The 19,448-nt window shown below is 56.6% G+C and overlaps 1 protein-coding gene across 1 annotated transcript; it reads left to right on the top strand.

The window, feature by feature from the left end:
• The first annotated feature begins 2,655 nt into the window (after positions 1 to 2,655).
• Positions 2,656 to 5,593, top strand: SRM (spermidine synthase). Its single transcript, XM_012930012.2, has 8 exons — positions 2,656 to 2,926; positions 3,369 to 3,489; positions 3,576 to 3,668; positions 4,265 to 4,418; positions 4,686 to 4,769; positions 4,859 to 5,004; positions 5,090 to 5,212; positions 5,332 to 5,593. The coding sequence occupies exons 1-8, from the start codon at positions 2,760 to 2,762 to the stop codon at positions 5,350 to 5,352; spliced, it is 909 nt and encodes a 302-aa protein (XP_012785466.2). The 5' UTR covers positions 2,656 to 2,759; the 3' UTR covers positions 5,353 to 5,593.
• Positions 5,594 to 19,448: the final 13,855 nt, after the last annotated feature.

The raw sequence follows: 19,448 nt of genomic DNA, 5'->3' as shown, positions 1-19,448 counted from the left end.
CCTGACTGCTCTCTGGCTGCCCTTACAGCTGTCCTACACAGGTTGATGGGGGGTAAGTGTGCCCTTGGAGGTGACTGCTTTCTGCAGAATCCCAGCAACACTGTCCTGGGGAAATGGAGAAGTTGCTGTGACTTAGAAGAGGGCAAGGTGGTTGTGTGACTCTGCCTTGGGTCCCTGCAGAGCATCATATACCTGTCAGTGCCATAAGGTGACAGCAAGGCCAGTCGGGAAGGGAACTGTGTGGCGTCGCAGAGCCACCTGCAGCCTCCGGAAAACTGTCCTCCTGTGTCCCTATCTCTCCCACTGTTACAGAAAAGTCTGTTTTTCCCTGTTGGTAAAAGTACTGACATGTTCACTGTAAGAAATATAGAAAACAGAAAAAGGGAGGAACACTGGGTCCTGTGTAGTTCATGTGCAGGTGACCGTAGCCATTGGATTTCCTTCCCGGCCTTTTGCTGAGCACAGGTGGTGCTCTGCCAACTTCCTCCGCACCCCGATTCTCCCCTGTCCTTAGCTGCAAGTTTCTCAAAATAATTCTTTCCTTGTGGTAGGTTTTATTTTAGGAGGAAACCAAACAATAGGATTTTGAGGGCTTTGTCGATATTCCACTTTTCACAAGAAAAAGTTGGCAGAAGTCAAAAGTTTAGCCACCTTTGGAAGCTTGGTACAGCCAGAGCTCTGACCACCGACAGCATTGCTGCAAAAGGGCCACGGAGGACAGGGCCCTGGACACCCCTAGACACTTCTGGGTATCTGTGCCTGTCAGCAGTTGCCCACTGACTCCAGCTCTGGGAGATGATGGCCAGAGGCCAGAACCCCAAGAACGTGGGAGCAGAAAGGCTCAGGGTTGTGACAGAGACACCACGTAGCAGCCCCTCATCTAGGACTGCAGCCCCCGTCGGGCCCCCTGCCCGCCCCCCCCCCGCTGAGCTCCCGGCCGTTCGAGGAGGATGGGGTGGTCAGCTCAGCCGACAGCCGACTCCACAGTTCAGTCTGAACCCAGATTCACCATCCTTGCAGTCACACGGCACCTGGGCTCCTGCTACAGTGCATGGAGCACTTGGCCTGTAACTAGTTCAGGACCTTGTTTGAGCGCCTCCTGTGAACTCCAGCCTCAAGGTCTGCTGTCTTTGCTAGAGACCAGGGCACATTTTCGCCTACAGGACCACCGGAAGCAGGCAGCGATGTCACTCTTTGTCACTTGGTGTGGACAACAGCAGAAGCCGTAGGAGGGATGGAGTGAACTTGATCCTCCACCCCAGCCCCTACGTACCCTGAGGTGTGCCTGTCCAGAGCCAGGCACACACCCTGCAGAGAGGGCAGGGGGGCAGGAGCGGACTGCAGGGCTGGACCCAGGTAGGAGCCTGTACCTGGACCCAGGCAGGAGCAAACTGCAGGGCTGGACCCAGGCAGGAGCCTGTACCTGGACCCAGGCAGGAGCAAACTGCAGGGCTGGACCCAGGCAGGAGCCTGTACCTGGACCCAGGCAGGAGCAAACTGCAGGGCAGGACCCAGGCAGGAGCCTGTACCTGGACCCAGGCAGGAGCAAACTGTAGGGCAGGACCCAGGCAGGAGCCTGGCTGACTGCATGCCGTCCACCTGAGACCCTGGCTGACTCCATGCCGTCCACCTGATATCCGTGACCTGCTGCTGCATAGCAGCGTGCTGGGTTTTTATCAACACCTGTACGAAGCTCTCCATCAACATGGCTGGCCAGCCTGGAGCGACTTCTGGAGGAGGGAGGGAGTGCTGCCAAACAGGGTCTTGCCCCCACTTCCAGGTGGAGACTGGAAGACGTCAAAAGAACATCCTTGACATGTCACAGGAGCTTCGCCCAGGTTCATCTGCCTTCCTTGGCATTCAGTCTGCGTACATAGCAATTAGCATTTAATATTTGGCAATTAGCATGCTTAATGTGATTCTGAGAAGTTCCTTGACATTTTCTTAAAAACAGAAAGCACCTTCCCGCCCACCCTTCAAAGAGCAGGACCCAGGTTGTCAAAAAATAAAAAACGGCATGCCAGTCTTTTCTGATACTGAATATTCATGTGTTGGTCCTCTTCCTGGACACCGCTGGTAAATTTAGAAACTCGTTCAAGAAAAAAAAAAAAAAAAAAGGAGCACCCAGACGCTCGTGGCTCAGAATCCATAGGGAAATCCACTCAGGTCCAGCCGGGAGCAACGTGGGGATGTGGCGGGGGATACATTCTACCCCCCAGTGACACGGCCGCGCACTCCAACGTGGCCAGAGGCTGAACCCACGTCCCGGCGCCCCACATCGCCCCAAGCCCGAGACGTCAGCTCCTCCCCTCTCCCGGGTCGCCCGGTTCCCCCGCTCGGCCTCTCCCGCCCCCCAAAAGCAAACAGGAGCGCACTGTCAGGCGCTGGAGAAAAGTGAGGGAACCCCGAACCAAAGCCGCCGGCCCAATCGACCCCGGAACCGGGCCGGCCCCACGTGGCCCCGGGAGCGGGCCTCACTACCCTGCTGCAACTGACGGACAGCGCGCCCTGGCCACTCGGCGCCGCGCGGCGCACCAGCGACCAATGAGCACCCGGCCAGGGCGCGCCGCCGGCGTGCCGCGCGCCGCTCCCGCCTCGCCATTGGCGGGACCCGGTCCGCCTCCACCCCGCCGGCAGACCGGGTCCCGCCTCCGAGTTAGGTTGCGGCCGGGCGGCGGGCGGAGCTGGTCCCGTTGTGCAGCGGCTCGGCGCGGCCTGTAGTCCCGGGTCCGCCGCCCCGCGCCGCCCGCCCGCCAGCTATGGAGCCCGGCCCCGACCGCCCCGCAGCCCCAGGCCCCGACGCCATCCGCGAGGGCTGGTTCCGCGAGACGTGCAGCCTGTGGCCGGGCCAGGCCTTGTCACTGCAGGTGGAACAGCTGCTCCACCACCAGCGCTCGCGCTACCAGGACATCCTTGTCTTCCGCAGGTACCTCGCCGGCCGCCCCGGGAACCCCCTCCAACCCTCGGCCCTCCAGGCCTGCTGCTGCCGGGGCGCGACCCAGACCGCCGCTTCGGCAGGCCGGACCCCAGGCCCCACTCGCCCTGCCGCCTCCCGCTCCGCCAAACTGTCAGAGAAGTTGTCGCCAACTAGGCCGGCCCCTGCCGCGGCGCCCTCCCCAGCCCTCATCCCGGCGTCTCTGGCAGGGCGGGGGCTGCAGGAGCGCGCGCTCCACGTGTCAGTCCCAGGACGCGTCAGAACCCGGCCGACCCAGGGGTTCCGCGGCCCCCGGCTCGCCCGCCCATCTGTCCTCGCCACGTGTCGCTCCACCGCCCGTCTCTGGGGTCCCCAGCGGGGCGGGCGGGACTTTGGAGGGTGCTCTGCCTTGGGCCCGAACCCAAGCCCCAGACTGTCACTCCACCGCCTGCAGTAAGACCTACGGCAATGTGCTGGTGTTGGATGGCGTCATCCAGTGCACGGAGAGGGACGAGTTCTCCTACCAGGAGATGATCGCCAACCTGCCCCTCTGCAGCCATCCCAGGCCGCGGAAGGTACGGGTCGCCTCGCCCAGGGGGGATGCTCCAAGCCAGGTGGCCCTGGAACGCTGCTCCCTGATTCGCCCACCCCCTTCCTGCAGGTGCTGATCATTGGGGGAGGAGACGGAGGCGTCCTGCGCGAGGTAGTAAAGCACCCCTCCGTGGAGTCGGTGGTCCAGTGCGAGATTGACGAGGTGCGTGGGTGCGGGCTGCCCCAAGCCGGTTTCCTCATCTGGAGAGCAGATGTGGGCAGAATTCCTTAGGATAGCTGGGCGGGAAGTGAGCAGCTGTGCCTGTCCGGTAAGAGCTGGCTTTCGGGTCAGCCCTGGGCCAGCGCCCAAGCCCGGTTAGCCGCCATCATGTCTGCCAGTGCGGTAGCATCTGCTGCTGGCCGAGGCCCCTGCCCCTCCGGAACTTCTGTTCTGGTTATGGGGGATCATGCAAGGTAGGGTTTGGGCGTAAAGGAGAGTGCAGGAGGGCAGTTCTGGCCAGGCAGAAGTCTGAGCTGAGGCCTGAAAAGCAGCTGGCTGTGTGCAGGAGGGGGGTCCCCTCTGATGTGGGAGACCCTGCTCAGGGGAAACCAGTGGGTCTGAGTAGATGAGACAGGGATGGTGGGAGACAGAACAGCAGGTAGGAGCCCTCCCACCCCCGTGTGGGGCCAAGGTTTTCCCCATTTCTCAGATGTAGAGCGAGGGCAGGGCGACTCACAGTGACCAGCTGTGAGAGGTTGAGCCAAGGAGCCGCACCTGACCCAACAGCCCAACCTGGTCCCTCCCATCCCCCTATCCAGGATGTCATTCACGTCTCTAAGAAATTCCTGCCAGGGATGGCCGTTGGCTACTCCAGCCCAAAGCTGACCCTCCACGTGGGTGACGGCTTCGAGTTCATGAAGCAAAACCAGGATGCCTTCGATGTCATCATCACCGACTCTTCGGATCCGATGGGTGAGCCGAGGCGGAGGAAGGAGGGGTGCCACACTGGGGCCCAGGAGCAGTCTGTGGTGTTGGCCCAGCTGAGCTAAGGTGCCTGGGGACAGTGGCCTTGGCCCCTGCCCTGGAGCCCCTCTTGTGCCCTAACTGACCAGCACTGGGGTGGGATCGAGGCCTGTGTGTGCTGCTGTTCTGATGGGAGTGTCCCAGGAATGGGACTGAAACAGCTGTGGGGGTCTGCGAGGTGGGGCAGGGGTAACTCATCCCTCTGTGACCCTGCAGGCCCTGCTGAGAGCCTCTTCAAAGAGTCCTACTACCAGCTCATGAAGACAGCACTCAAGGAGGATGGTGTACTCTGTTGCCAGGGTGAGTCTGGGGACAGGATGGGCAGAAGGAGGTAGGGCCCCCTGCCTGCCGGCTGGCCTGCCACTTACTCTACCCTGGTCGTCCCCTAGGGGAGTGCCAGTGGCTGCACTTGGACCTAATCAAGCAGATGCGGCAGTTCTGCAAGGCACTCTTCCCTGTGGTGGGTTACGCCTATTGTACCATCCCCACCTACCCTGGCGGGCAGATCGGCTTCATGCTGTGCAGCAAGAACCCGGTGAGCAGCAGAGTGGGCGGGGAAGCGGTCACAGGTGGGCCCAGGAGCCTGCCCCTGATGCCCCGCTCCATTTCCTGACCCCCAGAGCACCAACTTCGCGGAGCCCGTGCAGCAGCTAACGCAGAAGCAGGTGGAGCAGATGCAGCTTAAGTACTACAACTCGGACGTACATCGCGCCGCCTTCGTGCTGCCCGAGTTTGCCCGCAAGGTCAGTGACTCACGGGGCAGCTGTGGGATACCAAGTTCCCCTGCCCACCATGTATCCTGCAGCACACACAACCCCCCGTGGCATCCTCCTGCCTGACCTCATGTCCCCTCCCCAACCAGGCCCTGAATGACATCAGCTGATCCCAGGTGCTTCTCTCCAGACCCCCAGGACCTCGGACCCAGAGCCTTCAGGGTGCCTGAGCCCGCCAGCCCTGGGCCTCGCCCTTCCCGGTCTCACCCACTCACCAAGTGCTGCCCAGCCAGCTCTGTTGGGTGGGTGGGCTCTGGGTGTGTGTCCATGCAAGCCTCGCCAGCTGTGTACAGCACCACCTCTGCCTTCTGGTACCCCCACCAAGCACGAGTATTTATAGCAAAACCACGAGTCCTGTGTCTTCCAACGCCCATGGCCTGAGATCCAGACTGAGGGGTGGACGGGATCTGGTGGCGCCTCGTTTCTTGGGGGGCTGCTCTGAGGGCTTGCAGGGGGATGGGGACCGCTCGGGACTAGACGTGACCCCTGCACAAGGCGGCAGGGCCTGGTCAGGCATTTAGTGCAGTGCGTCAGGAGCTCAGCATGGTGCAGGCCACACAACTGACCCCTGGACTTCAGATCCTGCCTGTACGCACTGCAGGCAGAGTGCTGGGAGCCCCACCACCATGTGCTGAGAAGTGCATCCTACCGCTGCCTGTGGCCCCAGCAGGGAGTTTTGGGCACCCAGGCCTGTCCCCTCTCCAAGGTGCTGAACTTCCCTGCAGGGCCGCTGGTGCCAGCCTGCCTGCCCAGGAACCGAGGGGAGAGGCCTTGAGGGGCCAGGGGTGAAGTGCCTGCTACCTGTCCCTTCCCTGGCCTGAGCAGAGGAGGGACCAGCCTTGGCGGCTTAGGGGTGTTGCCACTGTTCCCCTGCCCCTTCTTACCCTTAGATCCCTGGCTGGGACGTCTGAGAAAACAAGGACTGGACAGGGAGCCAGAGTCCAGCTTTGCCACCCCTCAAGCCTATGCCCGCACCTCTCTGGCTCCAGAATGGTCTAACCTTAAACCAATTTCCAGTCCACACTTTTTTTTTTCTTTTTTTTTTTTTTTTGAAGATTTATTCATTTTATTACAGTCAGATATACAGAGAGGAAGATCTTCCATCCGATGATTCACTCCCCAAGTGAGCCGCAACGGGCCGATGCGCGCCGATCCGAAGCCGGGAACCTGGAACCTCCTCTGGGTTTCCCACGCGGGTGCAGGGTCCCAAAGCTTTGGGCTGTCCTCAGCTGCTTTCCCAGGCCACAAGCAGGGAGCTGGATGGGAAGTGGAGCTGCCGGGATTAGAACCAGCGCCCATATGGGATCCTCGCTTTCAAGGCGAGGACTTTAGCCGCTAGGCCATGCCGCCGGACCCTCCAGTCCACACTCTTACCTCCAACGATCCTGTGGGGCTGGGAGCCATGCCACTGCAGGCTCCCACCTCTGGCAGTCAAGGGCAGGTTGACCAGAGCTGGACGGAATGCAAGCCCAAGCAGGAGGGGGCTGGACCACACCTATCAGCCCACACAAAAAGGAGGTGGCATACCCAGGGCTGCCTATAGCTGTGTACTCAGCCCCACCCTACCTGGAGCAGCTGCATCCCTGAGGTCCCAATGGGGATGTCCACTCTACCAGCCAAGCCCCAGGCAGGGAGAGCTACAAGGAAGCTTGAGAGCCCAGAGCCCCACCTCAGAGTTCTAGTTAAGACATGGAGCCAATCAGCTTGTATCTCCATAGCCCTGACTCATCCGCCAGAAGTCTGCATGGCACAGTGTAAACTATTTCCCAGCTCTCATTGCCGCCCACTGCACCTGCCTGCCCCCTTGAGTGTGTGCACTGTGGCAACCCTGAGCCTCACATTGGGGTGGGACACGGGCAGGGCACAGCCCCAGCCACTTGGCTGTAGCAGCTTGTGAGGACATGGCCCGGGTGCCACAAATCTGAGAACCGCAGGCCCAGGCAGTCGCCCATGAGAACCACACTGGCCTGATCCTCGCTACAAAGGCTTGTCCAAACTAACCACGGTGGCCCCAGCTTAACGACTGCTAGCTCCATGCACTTATCAGAAGGAAGCTCGCAGCTGCCTGCCTCTAACAGGTCATTTACCTCCTGTGCCAAAATGCACAGCTTGGCTCTCCCCAGGATCTGCCTGCCACAGTTGCTGGAAATGGGTTTCTTGACCCAGGTGCCTTGTTGCCATGAGATCCTCCTGAGGACACCTGGGTTAATGTGAAGACAGGGCTTGGGGTGCCACCCCAGGTGGTTGCAGGATGGGTTCTCAAAGCTGGTTCTCCCTGCCCCACACACGCACCCCTGGGAAGGAGTTTTGTGAGGGGTCCAACTGAAGTACCCCAAATGGAGGACATGGGGACCCCCACACCTTGCTTTGTGCTGTTCCTGCTCGTGTGTGGTTATTTCCCATGCAATTTTTTAAGATTATTTTTACTGGGAAGTCAGAGGAAGATCTGTCCGTTGATTCACTCCCCAAGTGGCCACAGGTGCTGGGGCTAAGCCAATCAGGAGCTCCTAGGTCTCCCATGGGGGTTGTAGGGTCCCAAGGCTTTGGGCTTTGGGCCGTCCTTGACTGCTTTCCCAGACCACAAGCTGGGAAGTGGGGCTGTGGGGATTAGAACCGGTGCCCATATGGGATCCCAGCGTGTGCAAGGCGAGGACATTAGCCACTAGGGTACCGTGCCACCCTGCCACCTTCTGCAATATCTAAAAATGCTTAGAGGGCCCTAGCAGCCCAAGTCTGCACCTAGACACCAGCATCCCATTTGAGTGCCAGTTTGTATCGCTGCTGCTCTACTTGCACGCCACTCCCTACTTAAGGCCTGGAAAATAGTGGAGGATGTCCCGAGTCCTTGGAGCCCCGTACTGAAGAGCTGGAGCTGGGTCAGGCTAAAGCTGGGGATCTGGAACTCAATGCAGATGCCCCAGGTGGATGGCAGCCCCCACCCAGCCATCACCTGCTACCTCCGAGAGCGCACATTGGCAGGAGTCAGGCAGAGCCACAACTGGGCCAGGCATTCCAAGGTGGGATGCAGGTGTCCCGGCAGGAATGCAACCACCTAGCTATACACCACCCCTCCCTGGCTGGCATCTAGGTCTCGTCTGCCTTGGCTGTTCATGTTCACCAGATCTTGGGATTCACTGTATTGGAAAGGCAAATTTACGGAAAGAGAGAGACAGAACATCCTCTGTGGGCTGGTTCACTCCCAAAATGGCCGCTACGGCCGGAGCTGAGCCAATCAAGCCAGGAACAATTCCTGGGTCCCAAGGCTTTGAGCCATTCTCTGCTGCTTACTCAGACTAAAGGAGTTGGATGGGAAGTGGAGAAGCAGCATCCATACGGAATCCTGGCGCGTGCAGGACGAGGATTTAGCCACTGAGCCATTGCACGAAGCCCAGGGATTCTGTATGCTCACCAGCAAGGACAGAAAGAGCTCCATCTGGTGTCACTCCGCATGCCCACAATGGGCAGAGAAGCCGGGAACCAGGAGTCCAGCCCAGTCTAGGTGTCACGGCTGACAGGAGCCCAGCCCCTGGAGCTGTCACCACTACTTCCCAGGGACTGCGTTGGCAGGAAGTGGAGTCCAGAACCAGGGATCAGACTCCAGTGTGGGATGGACGCATCTTGGGCTCTGAGCCAACAGCCAGCTCCCTCCTGACTGCAGGGGCCTCAGCTTCTGTGGCCACCTTATGGCCAATTGAGCCAGCCCACTGGCGCTTCCTGCGCTTGGTCCTCAGGGGCACCTGCCTGTGCACTTGGTGAGGCGGTGCCCAGGGGCTAGCCCTAATCTGCTGCTGCCCTACCAGCAGCTGATTAAACCCCACTGGGCCCCTGTATTCCATTCAGGCCAGCTGGGCTCCCCCCAGGAACTCCCATAATCAAGCGGGGAAGAGCATCTTGTGATGTGGGTGCAAACATGACATGCGCCGTCAGAGTGTTGCATGGGGCCCACAGGTCCAGAGGGAGAGCATGTGCCGACTGTGACCTGCTCACCCTCGTGCCTGTCCCTAAATGCTACACTGAAGAACTGGCAGTACAAGGACCAGCACTGATGACAGGAGAAATCCAGGGCTACATGGACCAGAACTCCCTGGGGGCTCCATGTCCAGAGGCTGGGACTGGTTGGAATGCATCTGGATTCTTCTAGAAAAGAGCCCTCAGTTAAGAGGCCGCCTTGTAGGCATGCAATAGGAGCTAGTCGTCTTCATGATTCTGCGGACCACATGGCACTTGCAGCCACGGTCAAGCCAGGCTGATCCCTGCTACAGTTGTTTTTATTGTTATTAATTTACTTGAAAGGAACAAGGCCTGGCGCAGTAGCCTAGTGGCTGATCCCATATGGACACTGGTTCATGTTCCGGCTGCTCCACTTCCCTTCCAGCTCCCTGCTTTGGCCTGGGAAAGCTGTAGACAACAGCTCAAAGCTGCATGCGAGACCCAGAAGAAGCCTCTTGCTCTTGGCTTCAGATTGGCTCAGCTGCAGCCATCGTGTTATTTGGGGAGCAGACCAGCAGATGGAAGATTTTTATCTACTCTCCATAAATCTGATCTGCCTTTCCAATAAAAATAAATAAAATTTAAAAAAAGAATAGTGACTCACAGAGGGAGAGATCTTTCATCTACCGGTTCATTTCCCAAAATGTCACAAGAGCTAGGGCTGGGCCATGCCAAGAATTCCCGTGACGGTGGCAGGGGCCTGAGCACATGGACCATCAGCCCCTGCTTCCCAGGCACGTCAGCAGGAAGCTGGACTGGAAGCAGAGCAGCCAAGGGTTAGAACCAGCACTCCCACGTGCGATGTCAGCATCCCAAGTGAGTATTTTTTCTTTTTTTTTTTAAAGATTATTTTTATGCAATGTCAGATATACAGAGAGGAGGAGAGACAGAGAGGAAGATCTTCCATCCGAAGATTCACTCCCCAAGCAGCCGCAATGGCTGGAGCTGAGCCAATCCGAAGCCAGGAGCCAGGAGCTTCCTCCAGGTCTCCCACGCGTGTGCAGGGTCCCAAAGCTTTGGGCTGTCCTTGACTGCCTTCCCAGGCCACAAGGAGGGAGCTGGATGGGAAACAAGGCTGCTGGGATTAGAACCGGCGCCCATATGGGATCCTAGGTGTGAAAGGCGAGGACCTTAACCACTACGCTATTGCGCTGGACCCGTGATTATTTTTTTAAAAGATTTACTTATTTTTATTGAAAAAGCAGATCAGATTTATGGAGTGAAGGAAAGGCATAGAAAGGTCCTCTGTCTGCTGGCCCACTTCCCAAATGGCCACATAGGCCAGAGCTGAGCCTATTCGAAGCCAGGAGCCAGAAGCTTCTTCCATGTCTCCCACATGGGTGCAGGGTCCCAAGGCCTTGGGCCATCCTCCATTGTTTTCCCAGGCCACAAACAGGGAGCTGGATGGGAAGTGGAGCAGCCAAGAAACGAACTGGTTCCATATGGGATCGTGGCACTTGAAGGGGGAGGATTAGCCAGTTGAGCCATTGTGCCAGGCCCTTGTTTTATATTTAAGATGTTGTTTGTTTATTTGAAAAGCAGAATTCCATAGCCATAGGCAGCTGCCTAGGTTGCATTGTACCTAGGCAAGTGTTCCACTGCTGGGCAGGCATTCTGGGCCTGGTTAATGCCAAGTCTGTTGCTTATAGAACGATACCAGTGTGCCAGCATAGTTGCCTATCTTTTTTTTTTTTTAAAGATAAGTGGGGAAGGCAAGAATGCTGGGTCAGGACATGCCAGCCCAGTGCCAGGCAGGGCCACTGCAGATTGCCTGGGGTCTGGGGATGTGCTAGAGTGAGAGCAGCCAGGGCATGTTTGACAGGGAGAAATGACGTCATGGAGCTTTCATGGACCCGGCCACTACACTCGCAGGTTGGCAAGGGAGCTGAGATGGAGTGGTTGGGAGGGGAGAACTGGCGGGCATGCCAGGCACCCTGCCTGGGCATCACCCATCGCCCGCTGCCTGCTGGCACTCACAATTGCTGGGGTTGGGAGGCAAGCCTGACTAGCTAGGCCACAGTACCGACCCACAGGTGTCAGATCAGGGGGTGGGCCACGTCAGGCTGGGCCACAGCACCCAACCAAATGTGAGAGAACTGGATGTGGGGACAGATTCTCTAGGGAACTTGGGGCTCAGCTCTGTGGGACAGCAGCACCCCCTGGTTAGCACGAACCAGGGGTGGTGACGGGCAGAGCCTAACACTCCCGGGAACTGGGGCTGAGTGGAGGCTGAGCAGGACCAGCCGGAACACCAGCTGGTACATGCAAAGTGCCACATGGATGGGCATCCCTCTCAGCTTTGTAAACAATATTAAAAATAAAAGGAAAATAGCAGAGTTAAAAAAAAAAAAAAGGCAGTTATACAGACGAAGAGGCAGAGAGATCCTCCATCTGCCGGATCACTCCCCAGATGGCCTCAAAGATCAGTGTTGATCCAAAGCCAGGAGCCAGAAACTTCTTCCAGGTCTCCACGGGGGTGCAGCGGCACAAGGACTTGAGCCATCGTCCTCTGCTTTCCCAGGCCATGAACAGGGAGCTGGACTGAAAGTAAAGCAGCCAGGACAGGAACTGGTGCCCGTATGAAATGCTGGCACCTGCAAGGGGAAGATTAGCAAATTGAGACATTGTGCCAGACCCTCTTTCTTTTTATTTGTTTATTTATTATTTGAAAAGCAGATTTACAGATAAAAGGAGACAGAGAAAGAGACTTCCCATCCGCTGGTTCACTCCACAAATTGCCACAGTGGCCAGAGTTGAGCAATCTGAAGCCAGGAGCTTCTTCCGGTTCTCCCTCATGGGTGCAGGGTCCCAAGGCTTTGGGCCAACCTCGACTGCTTTCCAAGACCATCAGCAGGGGGCTGGAATGGAGTGGAGCAGCCAGGCCACAAACTAGTGCTCTCCTGTGGGATGCAGGCATTCCAGGCAGTGGCTGCCCCAGCTGTGCTGCAACACTGGCCCCTCGTGTCCCTGCTTTCCTTTCCTGCTGTGTAACTTATTTTTAATATTATTTACATAGTTGAGAGGGATGTATGCCCATGTGGGCCTGTAGTTAGGGTGGAGAAGGTCAGGTCAAGGTAGAAGGTGGGTGGGACATGTTTCAGGTTTATTTGTTTGTTTGTTTTCTGGTTTCTGCTTGAGGATAAGAGGAGCCCACGCCTTGTCACTTCATCAGCAACCAGGGATAGGGGACAGTCATTTGATGACACCTTAGAGACCCCCACGTGGGAAAGTATTACAAGGGTGTTACTTGAGTGGTTTTATTGCTCCAGGAATGGGAACATCTTTCCAATGTCTACCGGCCGACCAAGCCCCTCTTAGTGCATCCACAGACCCAGACACCTGCTGCAAAGCTCAGCCAGGGGAATTGTCCAACCTGTTCTGCTTTCCATCCTCTGAAGAAGAAGTCAACACCCCCCTGCTGGCTTAGATGAGCTGGCTGCCATGTCCCCCGTGTGCACCTGGACATGCTGTCCACTGCACAGGCATCAGCAACTGAGGAGGCCCAGTCCTGACATATGCACTCCAAGGAAAATCTTAAGATTTTCCATGTGGCTGGGGTTTGAGTCCAGCCCTGGCTTCCACAAATGTCAGTGAGTTCTACAGTCCAGCCTGGCTCTGCCCATCACCACCTCCAGCTGTAGTGTAAGTTGGCAAGTGTGGCAGTCCCACAGAGGTATGCTCAAATCCCCTATAGAATCTGCCCCCAGGACCCGATGCGATAGCGTACTGGTTAAGGTCCTCTCTTTGAGCACGCCAGGATCCCATATGGGTGCCGGTTCTAATCCCAGCAGCTCCACTTCCCATCCAGCTCCCTACTTGTGACCTGGGAAAGCAGTGGAGGACGGCCCAAAGCCTTGGGACCCTGCACCCCATGTGGGAGACATGGAAGAAGCTCCTGGCTCCTGGTTTCGGATCGGCACAGCACTGGCCATTGTGACCACTTGGGGAGTGAATCATCAGATGGAAGATCTCCCTCGCTGTCTCTCCTCCTCTGTGTATATCCGCCTTTCCAATAAAATAAATAAATCTTAAAAAAAAAAATCTGCCCGCTAAAGAATTCAACCATTAAAAAAAAAAAATTCTGACTAATGGGACAGAAAAAAAAAATCCTCCCCCAGATCCAGTTATCTCACATTCTGATACGTACTGCAGCTCAGCCTCACATGGCCCTCATCCTAACACCCACACCCGTGGGCAGATACTGTGTCCTAGCCCAGTCAGGCATGCCTCACAGCCCCAGCTTTTGTGTGTGCCGGAAAACGAGAGGCAAGGCTACTTGCCCAGCCCAGCTCTCCCACACGGGCAGATGCCTTGGCCTGACCCAGCTTTACCCCCTCTAAGCCACCCTGTCTCAGCTCCCTCGCCTGCCTGCTAGTGTAGTGGCCCTGTCTGTGGAAGCCCCCAGAAGACATTCCTTACCTGCCAAACATGCCCATGGCGGCCCCCACTCCAACACGTCCCCAGACCTCCTTCCTCAGGTAATCTGCAGCCCACCATGCTGCATGTGGCATGTCTGGGGGCCAGCGTGGTGTGTCCTGGCCTGGAGTCCCAGCTGCTCCACATGGCAGCACGCAGCGTTCCCCACATATCTAAAAAAAAAAAAAAAAAAAAAAACCAGAATGGGCAACTATGCTGGCACATTGGTATAGCTAATAGAGTTGGCATTAACCAGGCCTAGAACGCACACCAGCTCCTGGCTGCTTTTCTCCCAGCAGTGGAACACTCGCCTAGATACAAGGCAACCCAGGCAGCTGCCCACAGCTGGGGACCTGCCGAGTTCATGAACACTGACCACTATTTCTCTTGGCATTCGTGTCCCTCAGGGATCCCTGGTTGTCTGCCTCTCACACAGCACCAGAAAACACATTGGAAGCACCCAGCACTCCAGTGATGTCTCAGTCCAGTTTTCTTTCCTGTCCCGTAACATCCAAGGAAAACTAACAAAGAAAGGGGGATTATGCAGCACAAACACTGGGAGGTTCCAGAGCAAAATGTGGCATCCACGGAAAGCCTGAGAGGAGATGATCATGGGAGCCAGCAGGAGGCGCAGCTCGGGGCACAGACTTGATCTCCCCGCAGCTTGCTCTCGCAGTGGCCACTTGGGGCACACAAGGACCGAGGCTCCCCGCTGACACCTTTGATGCAGACTTTACCTGGCTCAGGGTGTCCCCGTCAGCTCCTCTTAATGAACTCGCTTAACGAATGGAGTGATTGGGCACCAGTTCAAGTCCCGGCAGTTCCACTCCCAATCCAGGTCCTTGCACCCAGGAAAGCAGCAGAGGATGGCCTAAGGGCTTGGGTCCTTGTACCTGTGTGGGAGACCTGGATGGGATCCAGGGCCCTGATTTTGCCTTGGACCAGCCCTGGTTATTGGGGCCATTTGGGGAGTGAACCAGCAGATGAAAGATCTCTCTCTCTCTGTAATGCTGCCTTTCAAATAGATACATTTTAAAATAAATCAATAAATCCTGATTTGCAGAATCCATGTCGCCTCTGTGGGCGATTCCTCAGTGTTAGACTCAGTTCCGAGAACCTCCTAGGGCTCTGATGGCACAAGGACACCCCAGTCAGCCCCACACAGACCGTGTACCCCAAAGCTGCCTCTGCTTTCTAGGCAAACTCAGAGAGAGCGACCTCCCTCCACTGGCTCACTACACAGATGCGCACAATAGCCAGGGCCAAGCCAAGGCCAAGAGCCCAGAACTCCAAGTGGGTCTCCCAGGTGGGTGGCAGGAATTCAAGTCCCTGAGCCATTCTCCTTTGCCTCCCTGGGTGTGCCTGAGCAGGAAGTGGGACTGGAAGCAGAGTAGCCAGGCCCAGCACCAGGCTCTCCCACGGGATGTGAGAGTCCCACGTGGCCGTTGCTCTAGACACCTGCCCAGCACACAGCAGCAAGCTGACTGCAGCATGTGACCCATCAGAAGATGGTCCCAAGTGCTGGGGATGAGCCAGAGGCCCACATAGGCGTAGCCCACACCCTGCTTCATTTCCACAAGCAAGGACGCTGTCCTCCTGATGTCCGGGAGTGTAGGACTGCACCTACAGCTGACTGTCTCTGCACTGTGTACGCTGCACGCAGGCACCCACTGGCTTGCCACGGGCATCACGTAAGCCAGCCTGTTCCTGGGGACAAGGAAGTAATTCCTGTACGCATTCTGGGGTGTTCTAGAAAGCACGACAAACATCCCATCTCAGGACAGCACCCCAGTGACTGAAAGGGGGACCAGGCCTTAGGGACTCCTAGCAACCAAGCCACAGCAGGTACAGCTGGGCAACTTGGCTTTCACTGTGAAACGCAGGCAGCCTGGAGCAAACAAGCACTGTGTCCCCCACGCCCCCCGCAGAGAGGAGAGTGGACACACAGGCTGCAAGGCCTCAGAGTCAAGTTGGAGGAGGATGGGACTCTCATCATCCCAGCTGTATGCTTTAGGCACCTTCCTGGGTTCTGGTTCATATCCCGGCTGCTCCACTTCCCTTCCAGCTCCCTGCTTGTGGCCTAGGAAAGCAGTGGAGGACGGCCCAAAGCCTTGGGACCCTGCACCCACGTGGGAGACCCAGAACAAGCTCCTGGCTCCTAGCTTCGGATCGGCTCAGCTCTGGCCATTGTGACCATTTGGGGAGTGAACCAACAGATGGAAGATCTTTCTTCCTGTAATCTTTTTATTATTATTATTATTATTATTATTATTTTATGATACAGTTCCATAGGCCTTCGAATTTCCCCTACCTGAACCCAAGTTCCCCCCCACTGAGTTCCCCTATATTATTACTATAGTATTGTTCTTCATAAACAGTCATGTCCATCATTGCGGGCATGGACAATGGGAGAGAGTCCAGCCCATTGTCAAAATGTAGTTAACTGTTTCATTGAGAGTCCATCTTTGATCTGGAAGTACAGGTGCACACTGCACTGTATTCTCACATCTGGACATGATCGTCTCCATTACACAGTTACCATACATCCCCTGAAATGAAAAGCCACAATACAAAATCAATAACAGGAAGAAAAATAGAAATTTACAAGGCCATGAAGTTCTCAATAGGTTTTGATAGTTAAATAGTCCTGAATTACTGTCGATCCTTCCACTCCAATCATGATGAAATCCCCCCAGAATCCCCTGGCTGACGTAGTCCACCTTAGAGTCTCCATCTGCCCAGACATTCACTGCCAACGCTTGGCTGGGATAGGTGATCAATTTGTTCTGTCCTCTGTCCTCTGTCCTCTGTCCTCTGCCCCGGTACCAGGTATCCTCTGGAGGCTGCAATGTACTGCCATGTCCTCCGTGTGCATTTGGATATGCTGTCCAGTGTTCCATCTGAGCCTCTGAGGAGGCCCAGCTCAGACACACGCACTCCACAGTCAGACCATGGAACCTGCAATTCTCTCCATGGTCGGCGTTCTGAGTCCAGCATTTCAGTTGGTAAGAAACTTCGTCTGAGGTCATCCCAGACATGATTCTTATGTGTGTTTGCCAATACAGGGTCTGGCACGGTCCATTATCCAAATCAGTCTACGCACACACTGGTAGTTGCAATTGCGGGTCAGTTCTGTCTCCAGCCCCATGTTTTATGCAAACCAATGGGTGTTGCAGTCCAGCCTGATCCTGCCCACCACATACTCGGCATCCATGCAAACCGGTGGGAGCTGCAGCCTGGTCAGAGCAACCTGCAATAACTCCCACCAGACCTGCCCCCTTCCCTGGTTCCCATGTTTACCAATAGGAACAACTGATTGGTCCAGTCTGTCCCACATCCCATTCTGCTCTCGTACATGTCGATAAATGGACATTGAAACCCAGTTCATCCCAACCAGTCCCACTATCCAGTCCACACTGGTACCAGTGAATGCCATCATCTGTCTAGCCATGCCAGTGCCTAACGGATTTGCCCCCCATGCCAGCATCTGCCACCTGATGCTATGACAAAGCCCAACCCACCCACACTCACCCTGGCTTATGCTTGTACCAGGAAGTACAATCAGCCCAGCCTTGCTTTTCCCTGATCCAGCTCACATGTAGGCCATCAGATGTTGTGGCCCTGCCCAGCCTGGTCTTCCCCCATCCCAGCTCTCATGTTCACCTGCGCCAGTTGTATGCCAGTGGGTACCATATTTTGACCTGGTCTGGGCTGCTCCCCGTCTTGGTTCTTGCACTCACCTGCAGGGAGTGTGTCCTGACAGAGGAGTTACCCAAGCTTCCCCATCAGAACCTCTCCCAATGCCAGATCTTGCGCACACCGGTGGGTCCATGGGCCAGCCCTACTTAGTCCACCTCCTGTCCTAGCAGGTACAATGGCCTTTCCTGACTGGTCCTCACTCATTCCAGTTCTTATTGTTGGGCGCTACAGCCCAGCCAAGCCTGGTCCACACCCAGACACGGCTCATGTATGGCTCAGCAAGGGCAGAGACCTAGCCTAGCCTAGCCTACACCCACCCTGGTTCTCATGCTCACAGTGGGTGCTGGAGACTAGCCCAGTCTGGCACATCCCAGACCAAGCCCACACCCATGCTGAGGGACCCTGCAGCCATATCCAGACCAGACTGTAGCCCCCACCCTGGCCCTCGCACTCACCAATGGGAATTACACCCCAGCCAGGGCGTCCCCTTTGCTTCCCCACCAGGCCTGTTCCCATGCACAGGTTTCATGCATGCCATGGTTTGCTCTGACCCAGCCTGGCATAGCCCCTCATCTGTCTTAGTCTTTGTCTTCAGATGCTGCAACCTGGCCTGACCCAGCCCTCGTTCTCACTGGCAGGTGCTGCAACCTGGCCCTGCTCAGTCTGCTCCCATCCCTGGCTCATGTAAACCAGTAGGTGTGATACCCTAGCCTCGCATGACCGGCACTTCATCCTGGTTTCTGCACTCCCAAGTTGGCTAAGGTTTGCTCGGCCCTGCCTGGTTCACTCCCTTCCAAAACCAGCCCACACAACTGCCAATGGATGAGGCTACCTTGCCCAGCTTGCCCAACCCCTAGTTCTGGACCACATGCTCAGCAGAGGGAGCTCTGACCCACTAGGGGAGTTTTCCAGGTTCCACCATTTGGCCCACCCCCTGAACCAGATCTCACATGCACCAGCAGGTGCTAGGCCCTTAACTGGCATGGCCTGCCCCATCCATCCCAGCCTTTGTATGAGTTGGTGCAGCCCGGCCTGCCCCACACCTTGTTTTAGGGTGCTTATATGGGTGCTGCAGCCTGGACCTGCCCCACTTGTTCCCAGCCCCAGTACCAGTGAGCATTGGTGAATTCCATGATCATGCCTAGCTCAGCCCATCACCACCCCAACTCTTGAGCTAACCAGCGAGACTTGTGGTTCCATAGGGTTGGGCCCATTTATCCCCCACAGAATCTACCCCTCAGACCTGATTCTCTCACGTGTTGGTTGGTGTCATGGCCTAGATTAATGTAACCCGTTTCCTGTTCCAACACTCAGTCAGGTACTTGGATCTAGCCCTGCTAGACAGGCCCCCAATCCTGGCTTTCACATGGGCTGGTGTGTGGTGGTCAGCCATGTTCCATGCTAACAAGCCCTACTCAGGACTCCCATGTAGGCTGGTGTATCAGTCTGATCCATACAGATCTTCCGGTCTCACCCCTCCAAACCACCAGGTCTCAGTCCCCTTGCTTACCTGCAAGTACAGTGGCCCTGTTGTTGGGTGTCCCTCAGGATTCATCCCTCACCTACACGCACAGTGGCCTTATCCTTGGATGTCCCTAGGCAGTAATTCCAGACCCCCGAGACCCCATAGCTTGTTGCTGAGTGGCCAATGGGTGGAGCCCAACACAGTTGGCACGCTGGCCACCTAGGTACTCCCGGGACTCACCTTGTGGCAGCAGTGGGTGTGACTAGAGCCCCAAGCATTGAGTCCGACCTGGCTCAGGTACCCCAGCAGATGCCATGCTGCTGGAAGCTCCCAGTACCCAAGCCCTGAGGCCCAACTTCTCTCTGTCTTCTCTCTCTAAAACTGATCTTCTTTTCCAATAAAAATAAATAAGTTTTGGGCCTTGTGGCTAAAGTCCTCACCTTGAACATGCCGGGATCCCATATGGGTGCCAGTTCTAATCCCAGCAGCTCCACTTGTGGCTTAGGAAGGCAGTCGGGGACACCCAGGGCCTTGGGACCCTGCACCTGTGTGGGAGACCTGGAGGAAGTTCCTGGCTCCTGGCTTCGGATCGGTGCAACACTGGCCGTTGCGGTCACTTGGGGAGTGAATCATCGG

The sequence above is a fragment of the Ochotona princeps genome, chromosome 2 (assembly GCF_030435755.1).
Source record: "Ochotona princeps isolate mOchPri1 chromosome 2, mOchPri1.hap1, whole genome shotgun sequence".
NCBI classification, from domain to species: Eukaryota; Metazoa; Chordata; class Mammalia; order Lagomorpha; family Ochotonidae; genus Ochotona; species Ochotona princeps.
The sequence above is the reverse complement of the archived record's forward strand: the minus strand, read 5'-3'. Positions and strand labels throughout refer to the sequence as shown.